Source organism: Netta rufina, assembly GCF_964035555.1.
Source record: "Netta rufina genome assembly, chromosome: W".
Taxonomy (NCBI): Eukaryota; Metazoa; Chordata; class Aves; order Anseriformes; family Anatidae; genus Netta; species Netta rufina.
In genome coordinates this window covers 15769745-15790494 of record NC_140139.1, presented here as the reverse complement: position 1 = coordinate 15790494, position 20750 = coordinate 15769745, and the positions used below count along the sequence as shown (strand labels likewise).

General features: G+C 57.5%; 1 protein-coding gene across 1 annotated transcript; it reads right to left on the bottom strand.

Moving 5' to 3' along the window:
• Positions 1-2310: 2310 nt before the first annotated feature.
• Positions 2311-3240, bottom strand: LOC311220870 (olfactory receptor 14C36-like; the record flags this gene model as incomplete). The annotated part of the gene is made up of 1 exon (XM_084304507.1): positions 2311-3240. One exon carries the CDS (start codon positions 3238-3240, stop codon positions 2311-2313), a length of 930 nt encoding a protein of 309 aa, XP_084160633.1.
• Between the last annotated feature and the right edge of the window lie 17510 nt (positions 3241-20750).

Genomic DNA, 20750 nt, shown 5'->3' with positions numbered 1-20750 from the left:
TAACACGACTCACAACCATCTCAATGGGGTCACTGCAGCCTGGGAACTCCAGACTACAGCCTGGACAAGTCCGTAGGTTCTGTGAGGGAGGCCGGGGTTCCTGTGGGCTGGCACCATGCCTCCTGGCACACTTGCCAGTGGATTCTCAAAGATGATCTACATTTGAAATTACATTGGGACTATGAGAAACTTGTGCAGGGTCATTATGAAAAAATTCAGGCTGGAAGACTGGAAAAAGTGGGTGACTTTGAGTGGCTGTGGCAGATCCCAGCATCTTGCTCCAGTCTGGGAATATTTCCCCTTCCAACTAGGGAAATTAAAAGGCATTAATATGAACACACCCATCAGGTCAATCTGCATATTAAGGGAAAGTAATAGTTACTGTGCTGTAGGTGCAGCAGGCAGTAGGCGCTGGATTGGGCCTCAGAAGACTCAAGCAGATCAAATCTGGTTCATCCATGAACTAAGACAAACACTGTGAGCAGAGTGAAGGACACGGAGTGGTGCCCTACCATGAAGGAAGATGCAGAGTGCAGCTGTAAGAGGCGTCTTGCTTGTGCCAAAACCAACACAGGTTCAGCTGAAGTGAAAGCCCCAGCCCAGGACCAATGGAGTGAAGGTCCCTGGGCACAACTGCAGAAAGACTTTGCAAGACCTCTGCCAGTGACAGCTCAAAGTACCAAATGCATCTTGGTGGTAGTAGGTCCTTTTGGCACATGGGCAGACGTCCTCCCTGGCAAAACCACCACGGATGCCACCACTGAAAAGCTGCTGCATAACACCGACTTTTGTCCCTGGGGTCCAGACAGGGGAGAGGGAAGGGGAGAGGCAGGCCGTGGGGAGGGGGCTGGAGTCAGGTCACTGCCACTGCAGCAGCCTGATTGGCCCTCAGAAGGGCTGGCCCCAGGCACTGTGACATCATCCCATGCATCAGAGAGCCCCCTGGGCAGCAATGACGTCACTGCAGAGGGGAGGGCGAGGGGCTGGCAGAGCCCCATCGAGGGGGTCCCCTCTGCTACAGCCACCTGACGGAGCCGGGCAGGCAGGAGGGCCGGCAGGGCTCGTGGCCACCTTGCTCAGAATGAGCCCTGGGTGAGCTGTGTGAGAAATCTGAGCCTTAGCTCCAGCAGAAGCTCTTCTCTTTGCTCTTGACTTTTCTTGATAACATCACTTCCAAGTAAGCTCTGCCCTTGCTAAAACCATACCTCCGTCTCCACCATAAATTTCTGTTTTGCAGCCTGTCCTTGCTGTCACCCCCTGGCAGTTCCTTCGTGGCTCCTCTCAGCACCCTGTCCCTGCAGCGTCCCAGCCCCACTGCCCCACACATGGTCCCACAGCCATGCTGCCAAAGCACTGCACATGGCACTGCACATTCAGGGCTCGGTCGAGTTCCCCCCATTACAATCCTAATGGCAACCTCAGGGTCCCCTCCTGCCATGGCCCTCCTTCCTTTGCAGCCTCCTCCAGCCCACGGCTCTGCCCTGACCCAGCCATGTCCCATGGGGGCATCTGCAGACAGCCCTGCTCCAGGTCTGCAGGGCTATGGGCCAGGACAGAGACCAGCACGGCTGGCCATTCCCCTGACACAGGTTTTGAGTGCCAGCTCTTGACCTCCCTGCCCTCTGCCCACCTCCCTGCCCTCTGCTCACCTCCCTGCCTTTTGCCCAGCCCAGTGGCACTGGCCCCACAGCAGTGCCCACCATAGGTTGCTGTGGGGCTCTGGGCACTGCCACTACAGCCACAGCCCCTCTGAAGGGCACAGCAGCTCTTGGGGGCACAGAGGGCTCAGCCCCACAGATGTGGACATCCATATCACCAGCGTACAGAGGTCAGCGTCCCCTGCAGTGTCCCCTGCCCTCCTCAGATCCTTGAGAGACCTGTAGCCCCTCGGTGCCATCCACAGGACTCCTCAGGCATTTCCTGCAGCCCCAGGGCCAGGGCAGCCTGCCCCGACCAGCTGCAGCCAGAAAGGGGTTTGCGGTTCCCATTAGTTCCTCATCAGCTGAGGGTGGGTCTCAAACAAAGAGATTTCAGTAAGTTCATTTATTTTGTTTATATACACAAAGAACCTGGTTCCTCATTTACATGAACATTCACACAAGATGTGTTGGTACTTATGTACAAAGGGATGAATAAAGACATTTGTAGAAAACAGTTCCACAAGAAGAAAAAATAACAAATCAAAACAAAGTGAAAACAAAGTCACCTCTGAAGTAAAACAAGGCTTTGACTGACATGACATAAAATACACTAGATCTGTAGAAGAAGAAAAGAAGCAGTCCATAATTGCTGAAGGGTCAGTCAGTTTCCTCAGCACACCCTGAAAACCCTCCATGACATCACTTTCCTAATGGCATCTCTGAGCTCCTGGTTCCTCATGCTGTAGATGAGGGGGTTCACTGCTGGGGGCATCACTGAGTACAGAACTGCCATCACCAGGTTCTGGGATAGGAGGGAGTTGGCAGGGGGCTTCAGGTATGCAAAAAAGCCAGTGCTGATAAACAGGGAGACCACGGCCAGTTGAGGGAGGCACATGGAAAAGGCTTTGTGCTGTCCCTGCTCAGAGGGCATCCTCAGCACAGCCCTGAAGATCTGCACATAGGAGAAAACAATGAAAACAAAACACCCCAAAAACAGAGAACTACTAAATGTGAGAAGCCCAACTTCCCTGGGGGAGGAGTCAGAGCAAGAGAACTTGAGGATCTGGGGGACTTCACAGAAGAACTGGTCCACAGCATTGCCTTGGCAGAGGGGCAGGGAAAATGTATTGGCAGTATGCAGTAGAGCATTGAGAACCCCACTGCCCCAGGCAGCTGCTGCCATCTGGGCACAAGCTCTGCTGCCCAGGAGGGTCCCGTAGTGCAGAGGCTTGCAGATGGCAATATAGCGGTCATAGGCCATGACAGTGAGAACATAAAACTCTGCTGACATTAAAAAGAAAAAGACCTGTGCAGCACATCCGGAGTAGGAAATGGCCCTGGAGTCCCAGAGGGAATTGGTCATGGCTTTGGGGACGGTGATAGAGATGCAGCCCAGGTCAATCACGGAGAGGTTGAGGAGGAAGAAGTACATGGGGGTGTGGAGGCAGTGCTCGCAGGCTATAGCGGTGAGGATGAGGCCGTTGCCCAGGAGGGCAGCCAGGTAGATGCCCAGGAAGAGCCCGAAGTGCAGGAGCTGCAGCCCACGCGTGTCTGCAAATGCCAGGAGGAGGAACTCTGTGATGGAGCTACTGTTGGACATGTGCTGCCATTGGCATGGAGACTTGTCAATGGAGAAGAAATATTTGGGGAGACCTCTATGAGCAAAACCTGTTCCTTACAGAAAGCTCCCAAATTGCTGCTTCCCTTTCAGGAACACCTTTCCTAGTCCCCTCCTTCAGCTGAGGTCAGTGCTGGCTGAGGGTTACACTGGGAGCACAAGACTCTGGAGGAGACATTCCTGCCCTGCAGCAAGTAAATTGTATCTTGGTGATCTCAGGTGAACTACACTTGGTATATCAAGGAGTTTTTCAGAACAGTTCCTACAAAGACACCCATCTGCAGAGCAGGTCTTGGTGGATATTTTCTATATTTTTTGAACTTCATCTTTGTCCTGGTTTCAGTTAGAACAGAATTAATTTTCTTCCTAGTAGCTGGTGGAATGCTGTGTTTTGGCTTAGGATGAGAAGAGTGCTGATAACACCCCGATGTTTTAATTGTTGCAGAGCAGTGCTTATACCAAGCCAAGGACATCTCAGCCTTTTGCTCTGTCCTGCCAACAGGCAGGCTGGGGGTGCAGTAAGAGCTGGGAGGGGACAGACCCAGGACAGGTGACCCAAACTAGCCAAAGGGGTATTCCATACCATCTGACGTCATGCTAAACAATATATAGGGGTGGCTAGCCGGGGGGAGGGGGCCGGACTGCTCGGGGTTAAGCTGGGCATCGGTCAGCAGGTGGTGAGCAATTGCATTGTGCATCACTTGTTTGTACATATTATTAGTAGTAGTACTATTATCACCATTGTATTATTATTATTATTATTGTTATTATTATTTTCCTGTCTTATTAAACTGTCTTTATCTCAACTCACGGGCTTCACTTTCCATTTCTCTCCCCCGTCCCAGAGAGGGAGGGGGGAGGGTGAGCGAACAGCTGCGTGGTGTTTAGCTGCCGGCCGGGTTAAACCACGACAATCTTGTAAAGCTTTGTACAGAAGTAGCGTACTTGTTCTTGTAAAGAAGTTTTGTACTTCTTTTGTAAAGAAGTGCTTTAAGGCAGAAATCCATAGTGTACTGCCCACCAAGAGAAATTCTGGGGCTACTCGAGGCAAAGAGACTGTCCAGCAGTGTAAAGTGAGGAAAGCTGGTGCATCTGTTAGTTCTGATTTCAGCTGCCCTTTATAGGCACCTCTGGAGGATGGTCACACTCAGGTGTTCCCCTGAAAAGAACCTGGATGCTGCTAAGAGCAGAGGAATCCAGGTTCAAAGCGCAGATGTCGAAACCCCTCACCTCATTGTACCTGAGGAGGATCTCTGCTCTCTGCTCTTCTCCAGGGACAGAGAGGGATCACAGCAGCTACCCACATTCAGACATCCAGCAGCATTTGCATGGCCTTAGGACTGACGTGTCTTCTCCATGGGGCTGCTAGATAACACAGAGCTGCTAGGGCAGAGCTGTGCCCTTGAGCATGGCAGCCTGCAGCCCAGCAGAAGTCCTGATGACATAATGGCTGGAAGTGTAAGGTGCGAGAGAAACGAAGGCAGGGGGTTGCTCCTGGAAAGGTGTCTCCAGTGCAAGGATGGCAGGGAGATGCCGAAATCCCTTCTGCCATGGAGATACTGGGAGCAGCTCCCTCTCACTCCCTGACCAGGGCTCTGCTGCCTGCAGCTGTCCCTGCCTGCAGCTGGGTCTCTGTCCCCACGCCTCCTGCCTGCAGCTCACAGCCCCCATCCCACCCCATCAGAGCTGAGTGCTCAGCTCTGCCCTGCAGACACCTCCTGGCAGCAGGACTCTGCCCAGGGGCAGCTTGCTGGGGGCACGTCCTAGAGCACAGGTCAATCAGACCCTGCTAACAGTGCACGTGTGGTGGTGGAGTTTTCTATGGGCTGAGGGGCAGGAAAGCAACTTGCTAGGGTTGCTTGTAACCTTCCATGGGATGGAGTAAGAGTATCAGACTCATCTTGGAGATAACGGTATATATTTCTATTTCCACTGAGCCAGATAAGACAAAATTGAAAGGTCAGGAGTCTCAGGAAAGCTGAGTCTGACGCTGAAATCCCTTCCCTTAACCCAGCTCTTGTAAAGTCCCCTTTTATACACCTAGTTCTGCTGTAGAGCTGACAGCAGGCTGCCCCAGGCAGCAGCCTCCCGCCAGCAGCAGGACCCTGCCCTGCCGGGGGGGCTCCTTCCACCCGCAGCTTCTCCCCGCAGCGCCCTGGGCAGCTCCCCGGGCAGGCTGAGTGCTGAGCCTGGCAGGCGGCAGAGGCCCTGCCCCAGCACACAGCCCCTGGGGTACAGCAGGGACCCTGCTCTGCACCACAGCCCTGGACACCCCTGCCTGCACCCCCAGCTTCTCCTGCCTCCAGGAACTGCGGCTGCATTGCCCTCAAGCCAGAGACTTACTGGGTGCAGGGCTGGGAAGTCTTCTCCCCCAGTGAGCTCTGGGCATCCTGCCACTTCTGCCTGCCCTTAAGCACTGTGTCTCTGCAGACAGTGCCCCCAGCCCTGCTGCGCTGTGTGGAGGAGCTGCTCCTGGGCAGAGCTGTCTCTCTACAGCACTGCCCGCTTGCCAAGAGCTCCCCTTGGGCCCAGGAGCCCATCCCAGCTCAGCAACAGAGGCCCAGCCCAAGGCCTCTCTTGCTCTGCCCCCCACCAGGCTCCCTGCACATGGCCCTGGGGCTGCAGGGGAACCTGATGGGAAACAGCCTGAAGGAATCCCTGGGCTTCCCTCCCTCCCCTGGGCAGACACACCTCTTGACAGTAGGCTCATTTCTCTTAGCACAAAAATAATTATCTGTAGCAGTCTTCTCTTCTCATCCCAGTTGATGGTGGGACACTCAGACGTGGTCATAGAAGTAACTCCTTTAACTCCCTGCTTAAGGAAGGGATTCAGTAGAGCCAGTTAACCCAACATCTCATGCTGTTTTTTTGTCCTGTGGCTGGAATGGGACTCAGATCCCTCCCATGCCTGCCACAAACCAAAGGACCTGGGCTTCCCCTGCCCTTGTTATAATGTACACCACATGAGCAGCTGCAGGTGAGATCCTTTTTTCATCTCCAGGATCATTAATGGAGATGGAGGAAATCAGGGGACTGCAAACACCTGGTGACATGTCAAGGGGCAGAGGTATGTGCAGGCATCTGCAAGCCCTCATGGAGGAACCCTGAGGGACAGGGCAGCACCTGGGGGCATCCCCTTGGAGGCTGGTGAGGAATGCCTTTGGCCAGCTGAAATGACAGCAAATGCACCCATTTAGGACAACTAAACCTGTCCCTCCTCAGTAGGCTCAGGGCAGCCTGTAGAGGCATCCACCTGACCCAATGGAGAACTGTGCTACAGGGAGAGCTGAGTCTCTCCCTCTTCTTTATTTGGTTTTCCCTCCATCTCCAGGGACTGTAACGGCACTTGTCTCATGGACATCCCTACATTGCCTAACCGTGCTCAGTGCAGCTGCTCCATGTAATAGCCAATTCCAGGCCTGCAGTGCTACCTGAGATGCCAACACTGCCCAGCACCACTGGAGCATGGAGCTGACATGGGCAGCACAGGACCCACAGGGCAGCTCTGGCCATTCACAGCTGGTACTTAACGGGCACCCCTGAGGGCATCTCTGGTAGACCTGGTGCTTATGAACCCATGACCGCTTCCCAGGGCTGCAGTGAACCAAGGTCTGTCTCTTCTATATCCAGCAGAGGTAGGAAGTGCATGGATATGAGGCACATCACACCGGGGTTTCCACTTGTGTCCTTTGGTTTGCAAACACTGCTGCTGCTTCTTACCCCCATCCCTTACTCAGTCAAGACACAGCCCAGTGATTTTTTTCTGTCCTTGTATCACAGGTTGCCCATAGCCAAGGACATTTTCAGCAGCCCCTTCTCCTGCCTGGAGATCAGCCCCAGCTCCAGCACTGGCCCTCAGGGCTCCACTGACACCACAAAAGGCCCTCTGCTGTCAGGGCAGCACAACCCAGGCCTGTTTCCTTCTGGCCTCAGGAACACCAGAGCGTACTGTGCATCAGGCCCCTCATTTCATCCTCCTAGGGCCATCTGCCATCCATGGTAGCAGGTCTCTGTTGTGAAGGAAAGCCTCTTCATGCCCAGGCTCTTCGGCAGAAGATCTGGGACAAGTCTGAGTTTGGCCCTTGTGCCACAGCTGAGGTGCTGCAGCCCAGATGTGCCCCAATGCCCTCAGCCTGGGGCACAGGCAGGAGTAGCTGGATCCCCACCTGCTGTCACAGGGCTGGGACATTGATGGAAGAGCTGCTGAGGTGTGGGGGGACAGGTCCCTCAGCTTGGGGTGCTGTGCTGGATGGGGGCAGATTGTTCAGAAGAGACAGGCAGGGATGATCAACAGGGGGTTGCCCTCCATGTGAAGGATCTGTCTGGATGCATGGGATGGGCAGCAGAGTGGGGGAGCCCTTGTGGGTGAGGGTCAGAGCAGAGCCAGTCAGGGTGACCTTGTGGTCAGAGGTAGATGCCTGCAGTCAGGCTGAAGAAGCAGACAGTCTTCTGGAAGCCACTGGACTAAGATGAATTCAATGACCCCATGTCACCCTGGGGGCCTTTAATCACTCGGATGGTCAAAGGAAAGGGACACTTCTGGGTGCAAACATTCCCAAGGTTTCTGTGGGTTCTTGGAGACAGCTTCTGTGCACAGCTGCCAGATGGGCCGACCAAGGTGATGTTCACCAGGATCTGGGACTTGCAAACAGGAAAACCTGTGTCTTGACACTCCTCCTGCAAAATGCATGTCATAGTCCAGCTGCTTTTCAGCACATGGAAAGAGATGAGGTTTTGGGGCCCAGCCCTACATCCAGCACTGCACAGGCCCACTCACTCATAGACCCTGGGAGGCCTGCAGCCCCTCCATGCCATCCCTGGGGGTCTTCAGGCAGCTCCTCCTGCCCCAGGGCCGGGGCAGCCGGGCCCGAGCTGCTGCAGCCAGAAAGGTTTGCTGGTCCCATTTGCTGGTCCTCATCTGCTGAGATTGGGTCTCAGACAGAGAAGAGGCTGTAGCTGCATTTATTTTGATTAAATATGCTGAGAGCATGGGGACGGCTTCAGCCGAGAGGCAAAACCTCTCTCATTTATATGCAGGAACATGGTGGAGGCTCCTCGGTCAGTCACAGAAAGGCGTGACATATGTTGGAGAAATAATCCACTAAACACACAAAAATCCACTGCTGAGGGGCAGGCACCTGGAGAGTATTGGCAGATAGACTTTAGCGAACTGCCTAGAAAAGGGGGACTGAAGTATTTGTTAGTCCTCGTGGACTCGTCTGCAGGCTGGCCTGAGGCCTTTCCGTGTCGTACCAGGAAGGCGAGAGAAGTAGTACAAGCTCTGGTAAAAGAGAGAATTCCGAGATTTGGGGCACCTTTGGGAACGCCATCGGACAGAGGTCCACAATTGATAGGCAAGGGAGTTACTGAAAGAAGCAGACTATTAGGTATTGGTTGGGATCCGCATAGCCCTTACAGACAGACCCCAGTCTAGTGGCAGAGTGGACAGAATGAATCATACTCTCAAGACTCAGGCAAAGCGTGTCAAGAAACTTCAGTGATCTGAAGAAAGGTTTTACCCTGTCTTTTGCAAAAGGCCCAGCCCTAGGAAAAGCCTCAAACCCCACCTTCCTGGAAGGGCTCCCAAGAGCAGAGGCGTGTTGGGGCAGGAACACATCAGTGACTTCTCCAGCGCTCCACTTCCTTTATTCCGTGGCCTTTGTCAGAATTTGGAGATGTTCCTGGTGGATGGGCCAGGAACCTCTAGGAATGAACTGGGCAGAAGGGAGGTGACTGTTTCTCAGGACAAGAAGGGAAATCTCTCGTCTCTATCCTGAGCTGTGCTGTCTCCATGATGCTGATGTCATAAGCCTTCTTATGACACGTGCTGATGTCACAGGGGATGCCCTGCAACACCAGCATATAAGCACTGGAGCAGCGGCAGTGCCGGCACTTCCCTGCAAGGCCTGGTCCCTGCTGGGCACTGCTTGGGTGCTCCCCAGCGCTGTCCTTCTGTGGCCAGGAGTGGGGTCAGCAGGCAGCAAGCTTGAACTGGGCGACCCTCGCTGACGAGCAGAGGAGCAGGTGCACCTTGCTCCTAACCTGGCCCCCAGTCCTGTTCCGGTCCCCAGCCCTAGTCCCAAGCCCTGGTCCCCAGCCCTGGTTCCCAGCCTTGGTACCCAGCCATGCACCCCAGCTCGGGTCCAGTCCCGAGCCCTGGTCCCCAGCCACGGTCCCCAGTCCTGGTTTATTCCCCAGCCCTAGTCCCTAGCCCTTGTCCCCAGCCCTGGTCCACAGCGCTGGTCCGGTTCCCAGCCCTGTTCCCCAGCCTTGGTCCGGTCCATAGCTCTGGTCCCCAGCCCTGGTCCCCAGCCTTGGTACCCAGTCCTGGATCCCAGCCCGGGTCCGGTCCCCAAACCTGGTCCCCAGCCCGGGTCCGGTCCGCAATACTGGTTTCCAGCCCTGGTCCCCAGCCCTGGTTCCCTTTTCCTGGTAGACAGACCTGGTCCACTCCCCAGCCCTAGGCCCTAGCCCTAGTCCCCAGCCCTGGTCCCAGCGCTGTTATGGTACCCAGCTTTGATCCCCAGGTCTGGTCTGGTCCCTAGCCCTGGTCCCCAGCCCTTGTCCGTTCCTCAGCCCTGGTCTCCAGCCCTGATCCCCAGCCCTGGTCCCCAGCCTCTCCTTAGCTGTGCTGTCTCCTTGCTGCTGACATCATAAGCCTTCTTATGACACAGGCTGATGTCACATAAGGATGCCCTGCATCACCAGGATATAAGCACTGGAGCAGCGGCAATTCCGGCACTTCCCTGCAAGGCCTGGTCCCTGCTGGGCACTGCTTGGGTGCTCCCCAGCGCTGTCCTTCTGTGGCCAGGAGTGGGGTCAGCAGGCAGCAAGCTTGCACTGGGCAACCCTCGCTGACGGGTGGAGGAGCAGGTGCACCTTGCTCCTGCCCTGGATCCCAGCCATGGTCCGGTCCCCAGTCCTGGTCCCAAGACCTGGTCCTGTCCCCAGCCCTGGTCCCCAGCCCTGGTCCCCAACCCTCGTCCGGTCCCCAGCCCTGGTCCCCAGCCCTGGTCCGGTCCAAGTGCAGGTCCCCAGCCCTGGTCCAGTCCCCATGCCTGGTCCCCATCACTGGTCCGGTCCCCAGCCCTGGTCCACAGACCTGGTCCCCACCCCGGGTCTGGTCTCGAGCCTTGGTCTCCAGCTCTGGTCCCCAGCCCTGGACACCAGCATGGGACCAGTTCCCAGCTCTTGTACCCAGCCCTCGTCCCAAACCCTTACCCACAGCCCTGGTCCAGTCCTCAGCCCTAGTCCCCATCCGTGGTCCCCATCCCTGGTCCACAGCGCGAGTCTGGTCCCCAGCTCAAGTCCCAAGCCCTGCTCCGGTCCCCAAGCCTGGTCCCAAGCCCTCGTCAGCAGTCCTGGTCCCCAGCACTGGTCTGGTACCGAGCTTTGGTCCCCAGCTCTGGTCCTGTCCCTAGCCCTGGTCCAGAGCCCTAGTCCGCTCCCGTGCTTAGGTCCCCAGCCCTGGTCCCAAACCCTGGTCCGGTCCGCAGAACTGGTCCCCAGCCCTGATCCCCAGCCCTGGCCCCCAGTTCTGGAGCCAGCCCTGGTCCCCTGCCCTGGTTTCGTCTCCAGCCCTGGTCCCCAGCCAAGGTCCCCAGCCATGGTCCCCAGCCCTGGTACCCATCCCTGGTCTCCAGTCCTGATCCGGTCCACAGCCCTAGCCCCCAGTTCTGGACCCAGCCCTGGTCCCCTGCCCTGGTTTGGCCTCCAGCCCTGGTCACCAGCTCTGATCCCCAGCCCTATTCCCCAGCCCTGCTCCCGAGCCCTGGTCCCCAGACCTGTTCCGGTCTGCAGAACTGGTCCCCAGCCCTGGTCCCCAGCCCTGGTCCACTCCCCATCCCTAGTCCCCAGCCCTGATCCCAAGTAATGGTCCCCAGCCCTGGTCGAGCTCCCAGCCCTGGTCCCCAGTCCTGATCCCTAGACCTGGTCCCCAGCCCTGGTCCCCAGCCTTGGACACAGCCCTGGTCCGGTCCCCAGCCCTTATCCTCAGCCCTGGTCACCAGCACTGTTCCGGACTGCAACCCTTGTCCCCAGCGCTGGTCCCAAGCCCTGGTCCCCAGCTCTGGTCCCGAGCCCTGGTCCGTTACCCAGCCATGATCCCCAGCCATGGTCTGGTCCCCGCCCTGGTCCACGGACCAGATTACCCAGCCATGGTCCGCAGCCATGGTCTGGTCCTCAACCCTGGTCTCCAGACCTGTTCCTGTCGTACCAGGAAGGCAAGAGAAGTAGTACAAGCTCTGGTAAAAGAAAGCATATAAGCACTGGAGCAGTGGCAGTGCCGGCACTTCCCTGCAAGGCCTGGTCCCTGCTGGGCACTGCTTGGGTGCTCCCCAGTGCTGTCCTTCTGTGGCCAGGAGTGGGGTCAGCAGGCAGCAAACTTGCACTGGGCGACCCTCGCTGACGGGCGGAGGAGCAGGTGCACATTGCTCCTACCCTGGTCCCCAGCCCTAGTCCCCAGGCCTGTTCCCCAGCCCTGTTCCGATCCCCAGCCCTGGTGCCATCACTGGTCCGATCTCCAGCCCTGGTACCCAGCCCTGGTCCCCAGACCGAGTCCCCAGCACTTGTCTGATATGAAGCCCTCATCCGGTCCTCAGCCCTGGTCCAAAGCTCTGGTCCAGTCCCCATCCCTGGTCTGGTCCCCAGGCATAGTCTGGTCCCAAATCGTGGTCCTCAGCCCTCGTCCATTCCCCAGCCATGGTCTTCGGCCCTGGCCCACCGCGCTGGTCCGGTCCCTAGCCCCGGTCCTGTCCCCAGCCCTGGTACGGTCCTCGGCTCTGGTTCCCTTGCCTGGTCCCGAGCCTTGATCTCCAGCCCTGGTCCCCAGCTCTGGTCCCCAGCCCTGGTCCCCAGCCCTGGTCTGGTCCCCAGATTTGGTTCCAAGCCCTTGTCCAAAGCCATGGTCCCCAGTCCTGGTCCTGTCCCCAACCCTGGTCCGGTCCCTAGCCCTGGTCCCCAGCCCTGGTCTGGTCCCCAGACTTGGTTCCAAGCCCTGGTCCAAAGCCATGCCCCCAGCCCTGGTCCTGTCCCCAGCCCTGTTCCGGTCCTAAGCGCTAGTCCCCAACTCTGGTCCCCAGCCTTTTTCCTGTCCCCAGCCCTGGTCCAGTCCCCAGCCCTGGTTCCCAGGTCTAGTCCCCAGGCCTGGTCCAGTCCCCAGCCCTCGTCCCCAGAACTGATCCCCAACCCTGATCCCCAGCCTTGTTTGGTCCCCAGCCCTGGTCCCGAAAACTGTTCCACAGTCCTCGTCCCCAGCCCTGGTCTGGTCCCCAGCCACGGTCCCCAGCCCTGGTCCTGTCCCCAGCCCTGGTTCCCAGCCCTGGTCCGGTCCCCAGCCTTGGTTCCCAGCTGTTTTCCCCAGCCCTGGTCTAGTCCCCAGCCCTAGTCCCCAGCTCTGCTCCCCAGCTCTGGTCCGGTCCCCAGCCCTGGTCCCCAGCCCTGGTTCCAAGGCTGGGTCCACAGCCCTGGTCCTGTCCGTAGCTCTGGTCCCCAGCTCTGGTCCCCAACCTTGGTTCCCAATCCAGGACCCCAGCACTGGTCCAGTCCCCAGCCCTAGTCAGGAGCTCTGGTCCGGTCCCCAGCCCTGGTCCCCAGCCCTGGTCCCCAGCCCTGGTCTGGTCCCCAGCCCTGGTCCCGAAAACTGTTCCACAGTCCTGGTCCCCAGCCCTGGTCTGGTCCCCAGCCATGGTCCCCAGCCCTGGTCCTGTCCCCAGCCCTGGTTCCCAGCCCTGGTCCGGTCCCCAGCCTTGGTTCCCAGCTGTTTTCCCCAGCCCTGGTCCAGTCCCCAGCCCTGTTCCGGTTCCAAGCGCTAATCCCCAGCTCTGGTCCCCATCCCTTTTCTTGTCCCCAGCCCTGGTCCGGTCCCCAACACTTGTCCCCAGCCCTGATCCCCAGCCCTGAACCGGTCCCCAGCCCTGGTCCCCAGCCCTAATCCCGAGCCCTGATCTGGTCCCCAGCCCTGCTCCCAGCCCTTGTCCCCAGCATTGGTCCACTGCCCTGGTTTGTTCCCCAGTCTTGGTCCCCAGCCCTGGCTTCCAGGCCTAGTCCCCAGCCCTGGACCTTAGCCCTGGTGCGGTCCCCAGGCCTGATCCTTAGCCCTGGTCCCCAGCTCTAGTCCCCAGCCCTGGTCCTGTCCCCAGCCCTGATCCCCAACCCTGGTTCCCAGCCTTGGTCCCAAGCCATGGTCACCAGCCCTGGTCCGGTCCCCAGCCCTGGTTTGGTCTCCTGCCCTGGTCCCATGCCCTGGTCGCCAGCCCTGGTCCCCAGCCCTGGTCACCAGCCCTGGTCCCTAGCCCTGGTCTGGTCCCAAGCCCTTGTCCCAGACCTGGTCTCCAGTCATTGTCCCCAGACCTGGTCTCCAGAATTGGTCTGGTCCCCAGCCCTGGTCCCCAGTCCCGGTGTGGTCCCCAGCCCTGGTCCATAGCCCTGGTCCCCAGCCCTGGTCCACAGCCCTGGTCCGGTCCACAGCCCTGGTCCCCTGCCCTGGTCCCCAGCCCTGGTCTGCAGCTCTGGTCCCAAGCCACGGTCCCCAGCCCTATTTCTGTCCCTAGCCCTTGTCCTGTCCCCAGCTCTGGTCCCCAGCCCTGGTCCAGTCCCCAGCCCTTGTCCCGTGTTTAAGGCTTGATTTCCAACTCTGGCAGTTCTGGAACATTCGTGAGAGGCCTGTGGGAGCTGCAGGCCACACCAGCGTCTGGAACATAGGATGACTTCCTCCCAGAGCCAGATCCAAAAGAGGCAGCAGCTCCCAGGGAAACCTGGCCCTGGATTGTCCCCATCACGAGGAGGCTGAGCCATGCCCAGAGGAGCCCTGAGGCTCAGGACAGCCCTAGCATCAGGACCCAGGAGTCCTGGCTGCTACATTGTCCCCTGAGCCCAGCAGGACCCTCAGGCAGGGCTCTCGCAGCAGCCACCAGCTCTGTCCAGCACCACCACTATCACCGCCCAGCCTAGGACCTGCAGCTTTGGACAGCTGACAGCCCCTGGGCCACCCTGTGGGAAGGGACTCCTGACACCCTTACCTTTGGGGGAGAGGAGTAGGAGCACTGGGAACATGGAAGTCATGTCAGAGGCGATGGTCACCCTCCAGCAGCCCTCCATCTCACTTGCTGCTGGCCCTCAGCTCAGGAGAAGGGATGCCCGCCCTGGCTCCTCAACCACAGCTCCTCTGCAAGGTACCCCTGCTCCTCCGCCCGTCAATGAGGGTCGCCCAGTGCAAGCTTGTGCGTGCTGACCCCACTCCTGGCCACAGAAGAACAGCGCTGGGGAGCACCCAAGCAGTGCCCAGCAGGGACCAGGCCTTGCAGGGAAGTGCCAGCACTGCCGCTTCTCCAGTGCTTATATCCTGGTGACGCAGGGCATCCCCCTGTGACATCAGCCCGTGTCATAAGAAGGCTTATGACGTCAGCATCATGGAGACAGCACAGCTCAGGAGAGGCTGGGGACCAGGGCTGGGGACCAGAGCTATGGACCGGACCAGGGCTGGGGACCAAAGCTGGGGACCAGGGCTCGGGACCAGGGCTGGGGACCAGACCAGGGCTGAGGACCAGGGCTAGGGACCAGGGCTGGTGAATGGACAAGGGCTGAGGACCACGATTTGGGACAAGACTATGCCTGGGGACCAGACCAGGGATGGGGACCGGACCAGAGCTTTGGACCAGGGCTGGGGACCGGACCAGAGCTTTGGACCAGGGCTGGGGACCGGATGAGGGCTTCATATCAGACAAGTGCTGGGGACGAGGGCTGGGGACCAGGGCTAGGTACCAGGGCTGGGGACAAGTACTGGGGATCGGACCAGTGATGGGGACCAGGGCTGGGGATCGGAACAGGGCTGGGGAACAGGCCTGGGGACTAGGGCTGGGAACCAGACCAGGGCTGGGGAAAATGGCTGGGAACCAAGGCTGGAGACAGGACCAGGGCTGGGAACCAGGGCTGAGGACAGGACCAGGGCTGGGGACCAGGGCTGGGAACCAGACCAGGGATGGGGACTAGGGCTGGGGACCGGAACAGGGCAGGAGATGAGGGCTGGGGACTAGGGCTTGGGTCCGGTCCAGGGCTGGGGACCAGGGCTTGGGACTAGGGCTGGGGACCGGAACAGGACTGGGGGCCAGGTTAGGAGCAAGGTGCACCTGCTCCTCCGCCCGTCAGCGAGGGTCGCCCAGTTCAAGCTTGCTGCCTGCTGACCCCATTCCTGGCCACAGAAGGACAGCGCTGGGGAGCACCCAAGCAGTGCCCAGCAGGGACCAGGCCTTGCAGGGAAGTGCCGGCACTGCCGCTGCTCCAGTGCTTATATGCTGGTGTTGCAGGGCATCCCCTGTGACATCAGCACGTGTCATAAGAAGGCTTATGACATCAGCATCATGGAGACAGCACAGCTCAGGATAGAGACGAGAGATTTCCCTTCTTGTCCTGAGAAACAGTCACCTCCCTTCTGCTCAGTTCATTCCTAGAGGTTCCTGGCCCATCCACCAGGAACATCTCCAAATTCTGACAAAGGCCACGGAATAAAGGAAGTGGAGCGCTGGAGAAGTCACTGATGTGTTCCTGCCCCAACACGCCTCTGCTCAAGCGTGTAGTGGGTTTACGTGGCAAGGTTTTGGTAGCAGGGGGCCATAGGGGTGGTTTCTGTGAGAAAGATCTAGAAGCTGCCCCATGTTTGGGAAGGGCCCCATTGTTTTCCAGAGCTGAGCCAATAAGCGATGTTGTTTGCGCCTCTGTGAGAGCATATTTAAGACAAGGAAAAAAAAAACGCTACACCACACAGCAGCCGGGAGAGTGAAGGGAGTGAGGAACAGCCTGCATTTGCCAAGGTCAGTGTAGAGGGAGGGGGAGAGGTGCTCCAGGCGCCGGAGCAGAAGTCCCCTGCGGCCTGTGGTGAGGACCATGGTGAAGCAGGATGTCCCCCTGCAGCCCATGGAGTACCACGGTGGAGCAGGGTTCCACGCTGCAGCCCGTGGAGGAGACCACGGTGGAGCAGGTGGCCCTGCACCGACGGAGGCTGCCACCTGTGGAAGAACCCTGCTGGAGCAGATTCTGGGCCAGACCTGTAGCCCGTGGAGAGGAGACCACGCAGGAGCAGGTGACCTGGCAGGAGCTGCTGCCCGTAGGGGAGCCAGGTTGGAGCAGTTTTCTCCTGAGGGATGGACCCCGTGGTACGGACCCATATCCGGAGCAGTTCTGGAAGAGCTGCTGCCTGTGGGAAGCCCACGCCGGATCAGTTCATCAAGGACTGCATCCCGTGGGTGGGACCCCACAGCACAGGGGACGAGAGTGACCGAGAAGGAGCGGCAGAGAAGAAGTGCTGTAGACTGACCATAACCCCCATTCCCCCGTTCCCCTGTGCTTCTCGGGGGGAGGAGGTGGAAGAGGGTGGATGGGGGGGGAAGGTGCTTTTGTTTTTTTTTCCTTTGTTTCTCACTTCTCTAGCTTGTTAGTAATGAGCAATAAATCTTACTATCTCCTTATGCTGAGTCTGTTTTGCCCGTTACAATAATTATTGCGTGATTTTCTCGTCCTTATCTCAACCCTTGAGCCCTTTTCACATATTTTCTCCCCATTCCTCTTTGAGGAGATTCCGGGCCAGACCTGTAGCCCGTGGAGAGGAGACCACGCAGGAGCGGAACCACGACAAAAGGCCAAACTCAGACTTGTCCCAGACCTTGTGCCCAAGAGCCTGGGCATGAAGAGGCTTTCCTTCACAACAGAGACCTGCTGCCGTGGATGGTAGATGGGCACAAAAGGATGACTTAAGGGGTCCCAAGAAGGGCAAGGACTGGTGTTCCTGAGGCCAGAAGGAAACAGGCCTGGGTTGTGCTGCCTTGACAGCAGAGGGCCTTTTGTGGTGTCAGTGGAGCCCTGAGGGCCAGTGCTGGAGCTGGGGCTCATCTCCAGGCAGGAGAAGGGGCTGCTGAAAATGTCCTTGGCTATGGGCAACCTGTGATACAAGGACAGAAAAAAATCACTGGGCTGTGTCTTGACTGAGTAAGGGATGGGGGTAAGAAGCAGCAGCAGTGTTTGCAAACCAAAGGACACAAGTGGAAACCCCGGTGTGATGTGCCTCATATCCATGCACTACCTGCCTCTAACAGATAGAGGTGGGACAGACCTTGGCTCACTGCAGCCCTGGGAAGCGGTCACTTGCTCATAAGCACCAGGTCTACCAGAGATGCCCTCAGGGGTGCCCGTTAAGTACCAGCTGTGAATGGCCAGAACTGCCCTGTGGGTCCTGTGCTGCCCATGTCAGCTCCATGCTCCAGTGGTGCTGGGCAGCGTTAGCAGGTAGAACTACAGGCCTGAAACTGGCTATTACATGGAGCAGCTGCCCCGAATTTCATTAGGCAGTGTAGGGATGTCCATGAGACAAGTGCCGTTACAGTCCCTGGAGATGGAGGGAAAACTAGAGGGAGAGAGAGACTCAGCTCTCCCTGTGGCACAGTTCTCCATTGGGTCAGGTGGATGCCTCTACAGGCTGCCCTGAGCCTACTGAGGAGGGACAGGTTTAGTTGTCCTAAATGAGTGCATTTGCTGTCATTTCAGCTGGCCAAAGGCATTCCTCACCAGCCTCCAAGGGGATGCCCCCAGGTGCTGCCCTGTCCCTCAAGGTTCCTCCATGAGAGTTCGCAGATACCTGCACGTACCTCTGCCCCTTGACATGCCACCAGGTGTTTGCAGTCCCCTGATTTCCTCCATCTCCATTAATGATCCTGGAGATGAAAAAAGGATCTCACCTGCAGCTGCTCATGTGGTGTACATTATAGTGAGGGCAGGGGAATCCCGGATCCTGTGGTTTGTGGCAGGCATGGGAGGGATCTGAGTCCCATTCCAGCCCCAGGACAAAAACCCAGCATGAGATGTTGGGCTAACTGGCTCTACTAAATCCCTTCCTTAAGCAGGGAGTTAAAGGAATTACTTCTATGACCACGTCTGGGTGTCCCACCATCAACTGGGATGAGAAGAGAAGACTGCTACAGATAATTATTTTTGTGCTAAGAGAAATGAGCCTACTGTCAAGAGGTGTGTCTGCCCAGGGGAGGGAGGGAAGCCCAGGGATTCCTTCAGGCTGTTTCCCATCAGGTTCCCCTGCAGCCCCAGGGCCATGTGCAGGGAGCCTGGTGGGGGGCAGAGCAAGGGAGGCCTTGGGCTGGGCCTCTGCTGCTGAGCTGGGCCGGGCTCCTGGGCCCAAGGGGAGCTCCTGGCAAGCGGGCAGCGCTGCAGAGACAGCTCTGCCCAGAAGCAGCTCCTCTGCACAGCGCAGCAGGGCTGGGGGCACTGCCTGCAGAGACACAGTGCTTAAAGGCAGGCAGAAGTGGCAGGATGCCCAGAGCTCACTGGGGAAGAAGACTTCCTAGCCCTGACCATGGTAACTCTCTGGCTGGAGGCAGGAGAAGCCGGGGGTGCAGGCAGGGGTGTCCAGGGCTGTGGTGCAGAGCAGGGTCCCTGCTATGCCCCAGGGGCTGTGTGCTGGGGCAGGGCCTCTGCCGCCTGCCAGGCTCAGCACTCAGCCTGCCCGGGGAGCTGCCCAGGGCGCTGCGGGGAGAAGCTGCGGGTGGAAGGAGCCCCCCCCGGCAGGGCAGGGTCCTGCTGCTGGTGGGAGGCTGCTGCCTGGGGCGGACTGCTCACAGACACACAGCACACCCACAGGGTATTTCACCTTTTATTTTTTTTCATGAGGATGGTCAAGGCAGGAATTTCCTGCTTCCTTTCCTCTTTCCAGCACTTGCTGGGTTGGGTGAGGTTGCAGAAAGAAATGGAAAAGGAACTGTGAAGTTCCAACACATCTCTAAGGTTCCTGAACCGTTCCTTTGATCAGTGGGTTTGTAAGAAGGCTTATAAATTGCCTACAGCCTCTGCTTTGTTTACGGCCAGCTTCATTGGCAACTTTGCTGTACCCATCAGGGCTTTCTGACAGGCTGTTTTCTATCTGCAAAGATGGATATGCACCTAGGCAGTGCTCTGGGAACTGCTGGTTTCTGAAGGGCAAAGAGGTTGGCATGAGGGCTCTGAACACAGATGGGGAAAAGACAATGGGATATGGAAACATCCCCCAGTTATAAAATCTTCTGGCAGAAGAAATATGATTAGGGAATGAGAAGAAAAAAAAAGCGGATATGTTCTCAGAGGGAGAACTTATCAGAAAAGTCTGTATTATTCCCTACAATGCAGCCCCCTTCCTCTGAGCAAGCCCTCTTGCCTCCTCTCCTACATAGGAAAGCCCCTGCAGTCACTGCTGTGGGTCCAGGGCACGAAGCATGTCCTCTGCAGCCACAGTTCCAGCAGAGCAGAGGTGCATCTCTCCAGCCACATGCCCATTTCCCTCTGTGGTGCAGGGGGGCTGAGAGCAGCAGGCAGTGCATTCTGTGAGGCTGGGGAATGAGCTGACTTTCCCTTAATGAGACACCATCATTAGGACACTTGTCTGTCTCCCTGGGATGTCCTTCCAAGTTGTGAGCTGCCCTGCAGGATAGAAATCTTTTCTGTAGTATCTCTGTGTTATGTGAATGCCCTGGGAAGAAGCAGAGATATGCTGCATGTGAGGACATGCTGTTGGGTTGCTGAAATGAATGATAGGTGTCCTTGGCAAGACATGTGGTGCTGAGACCTTGCTTAGGTACCTTGAGAAAGGCTGCGCACTGAGAGATTGGCAGTGGGTTCCTCTGCTCTCAGCAGTGTCTGGTTTCTTTTAAGCGTACCATAAATGTGATTGACCTCCATCTCCAAAAGCAGCAAGATCATGGCCGTTGGGAACAAGCCCAACCAGCTCCCCTCACCCTGCTCTGAGCTAAAGGGAATCCCTTTGCCTCTCAGGTCTCACAGCCATTCACTGTGGGTGCAGCAGAAATCCTCAGGACTTCTGATTTCAGAGGACATTCCTTGGGCATGATGAGGTTCTGTAGGAAAAAAATAAATAAATAAATAAATAAATAAAAAATCCTAGAAGTCCTTTCAGCCCTCCACATTCTTTAGGCCTGTTAGGGCACCACCCCATATGCCCTTCTGCATTGATTTTATCTGACAAATTCTGAAAATATAACTTGGAGCCCCTGCCATGTTCTGATGTACCCAATGCAGAGGGACAAGACTGCTTCCTCCTGAGCCAATATGCAGAGCCAAAGCCATGACTAATGCCCTCTGGGACTCCAGGGCCATCTCTTATGAAGGATTTGTTGCACAGGCCTTTTTCTTTGTCTTCTTGATATCAGCAGAGCTTTCTATTCTCACTGTCATGGCGTATGACCGCTACATTGCCATCTGCGAGCCCCTGCACTGCGGGACCCTCCTGGGCAGCAGAGCTTGTGCCCAGATGGCAGCAGCTGCCTGGGGCAGTGGGGTTCTCTATGCTCTGCTGGACACTGCCAATACATTTTCACTGCCCCTCTGCCAAGACAATGATGTGGACCAGTTCTTCTGTGAAGTTCCCCAGATCCTCAAGCTCTCCTGTACAGACTCCTACCTCAGGGAAGTTTGGGTTGCCATGGTTGGTGTCTCCGTAGCATCTG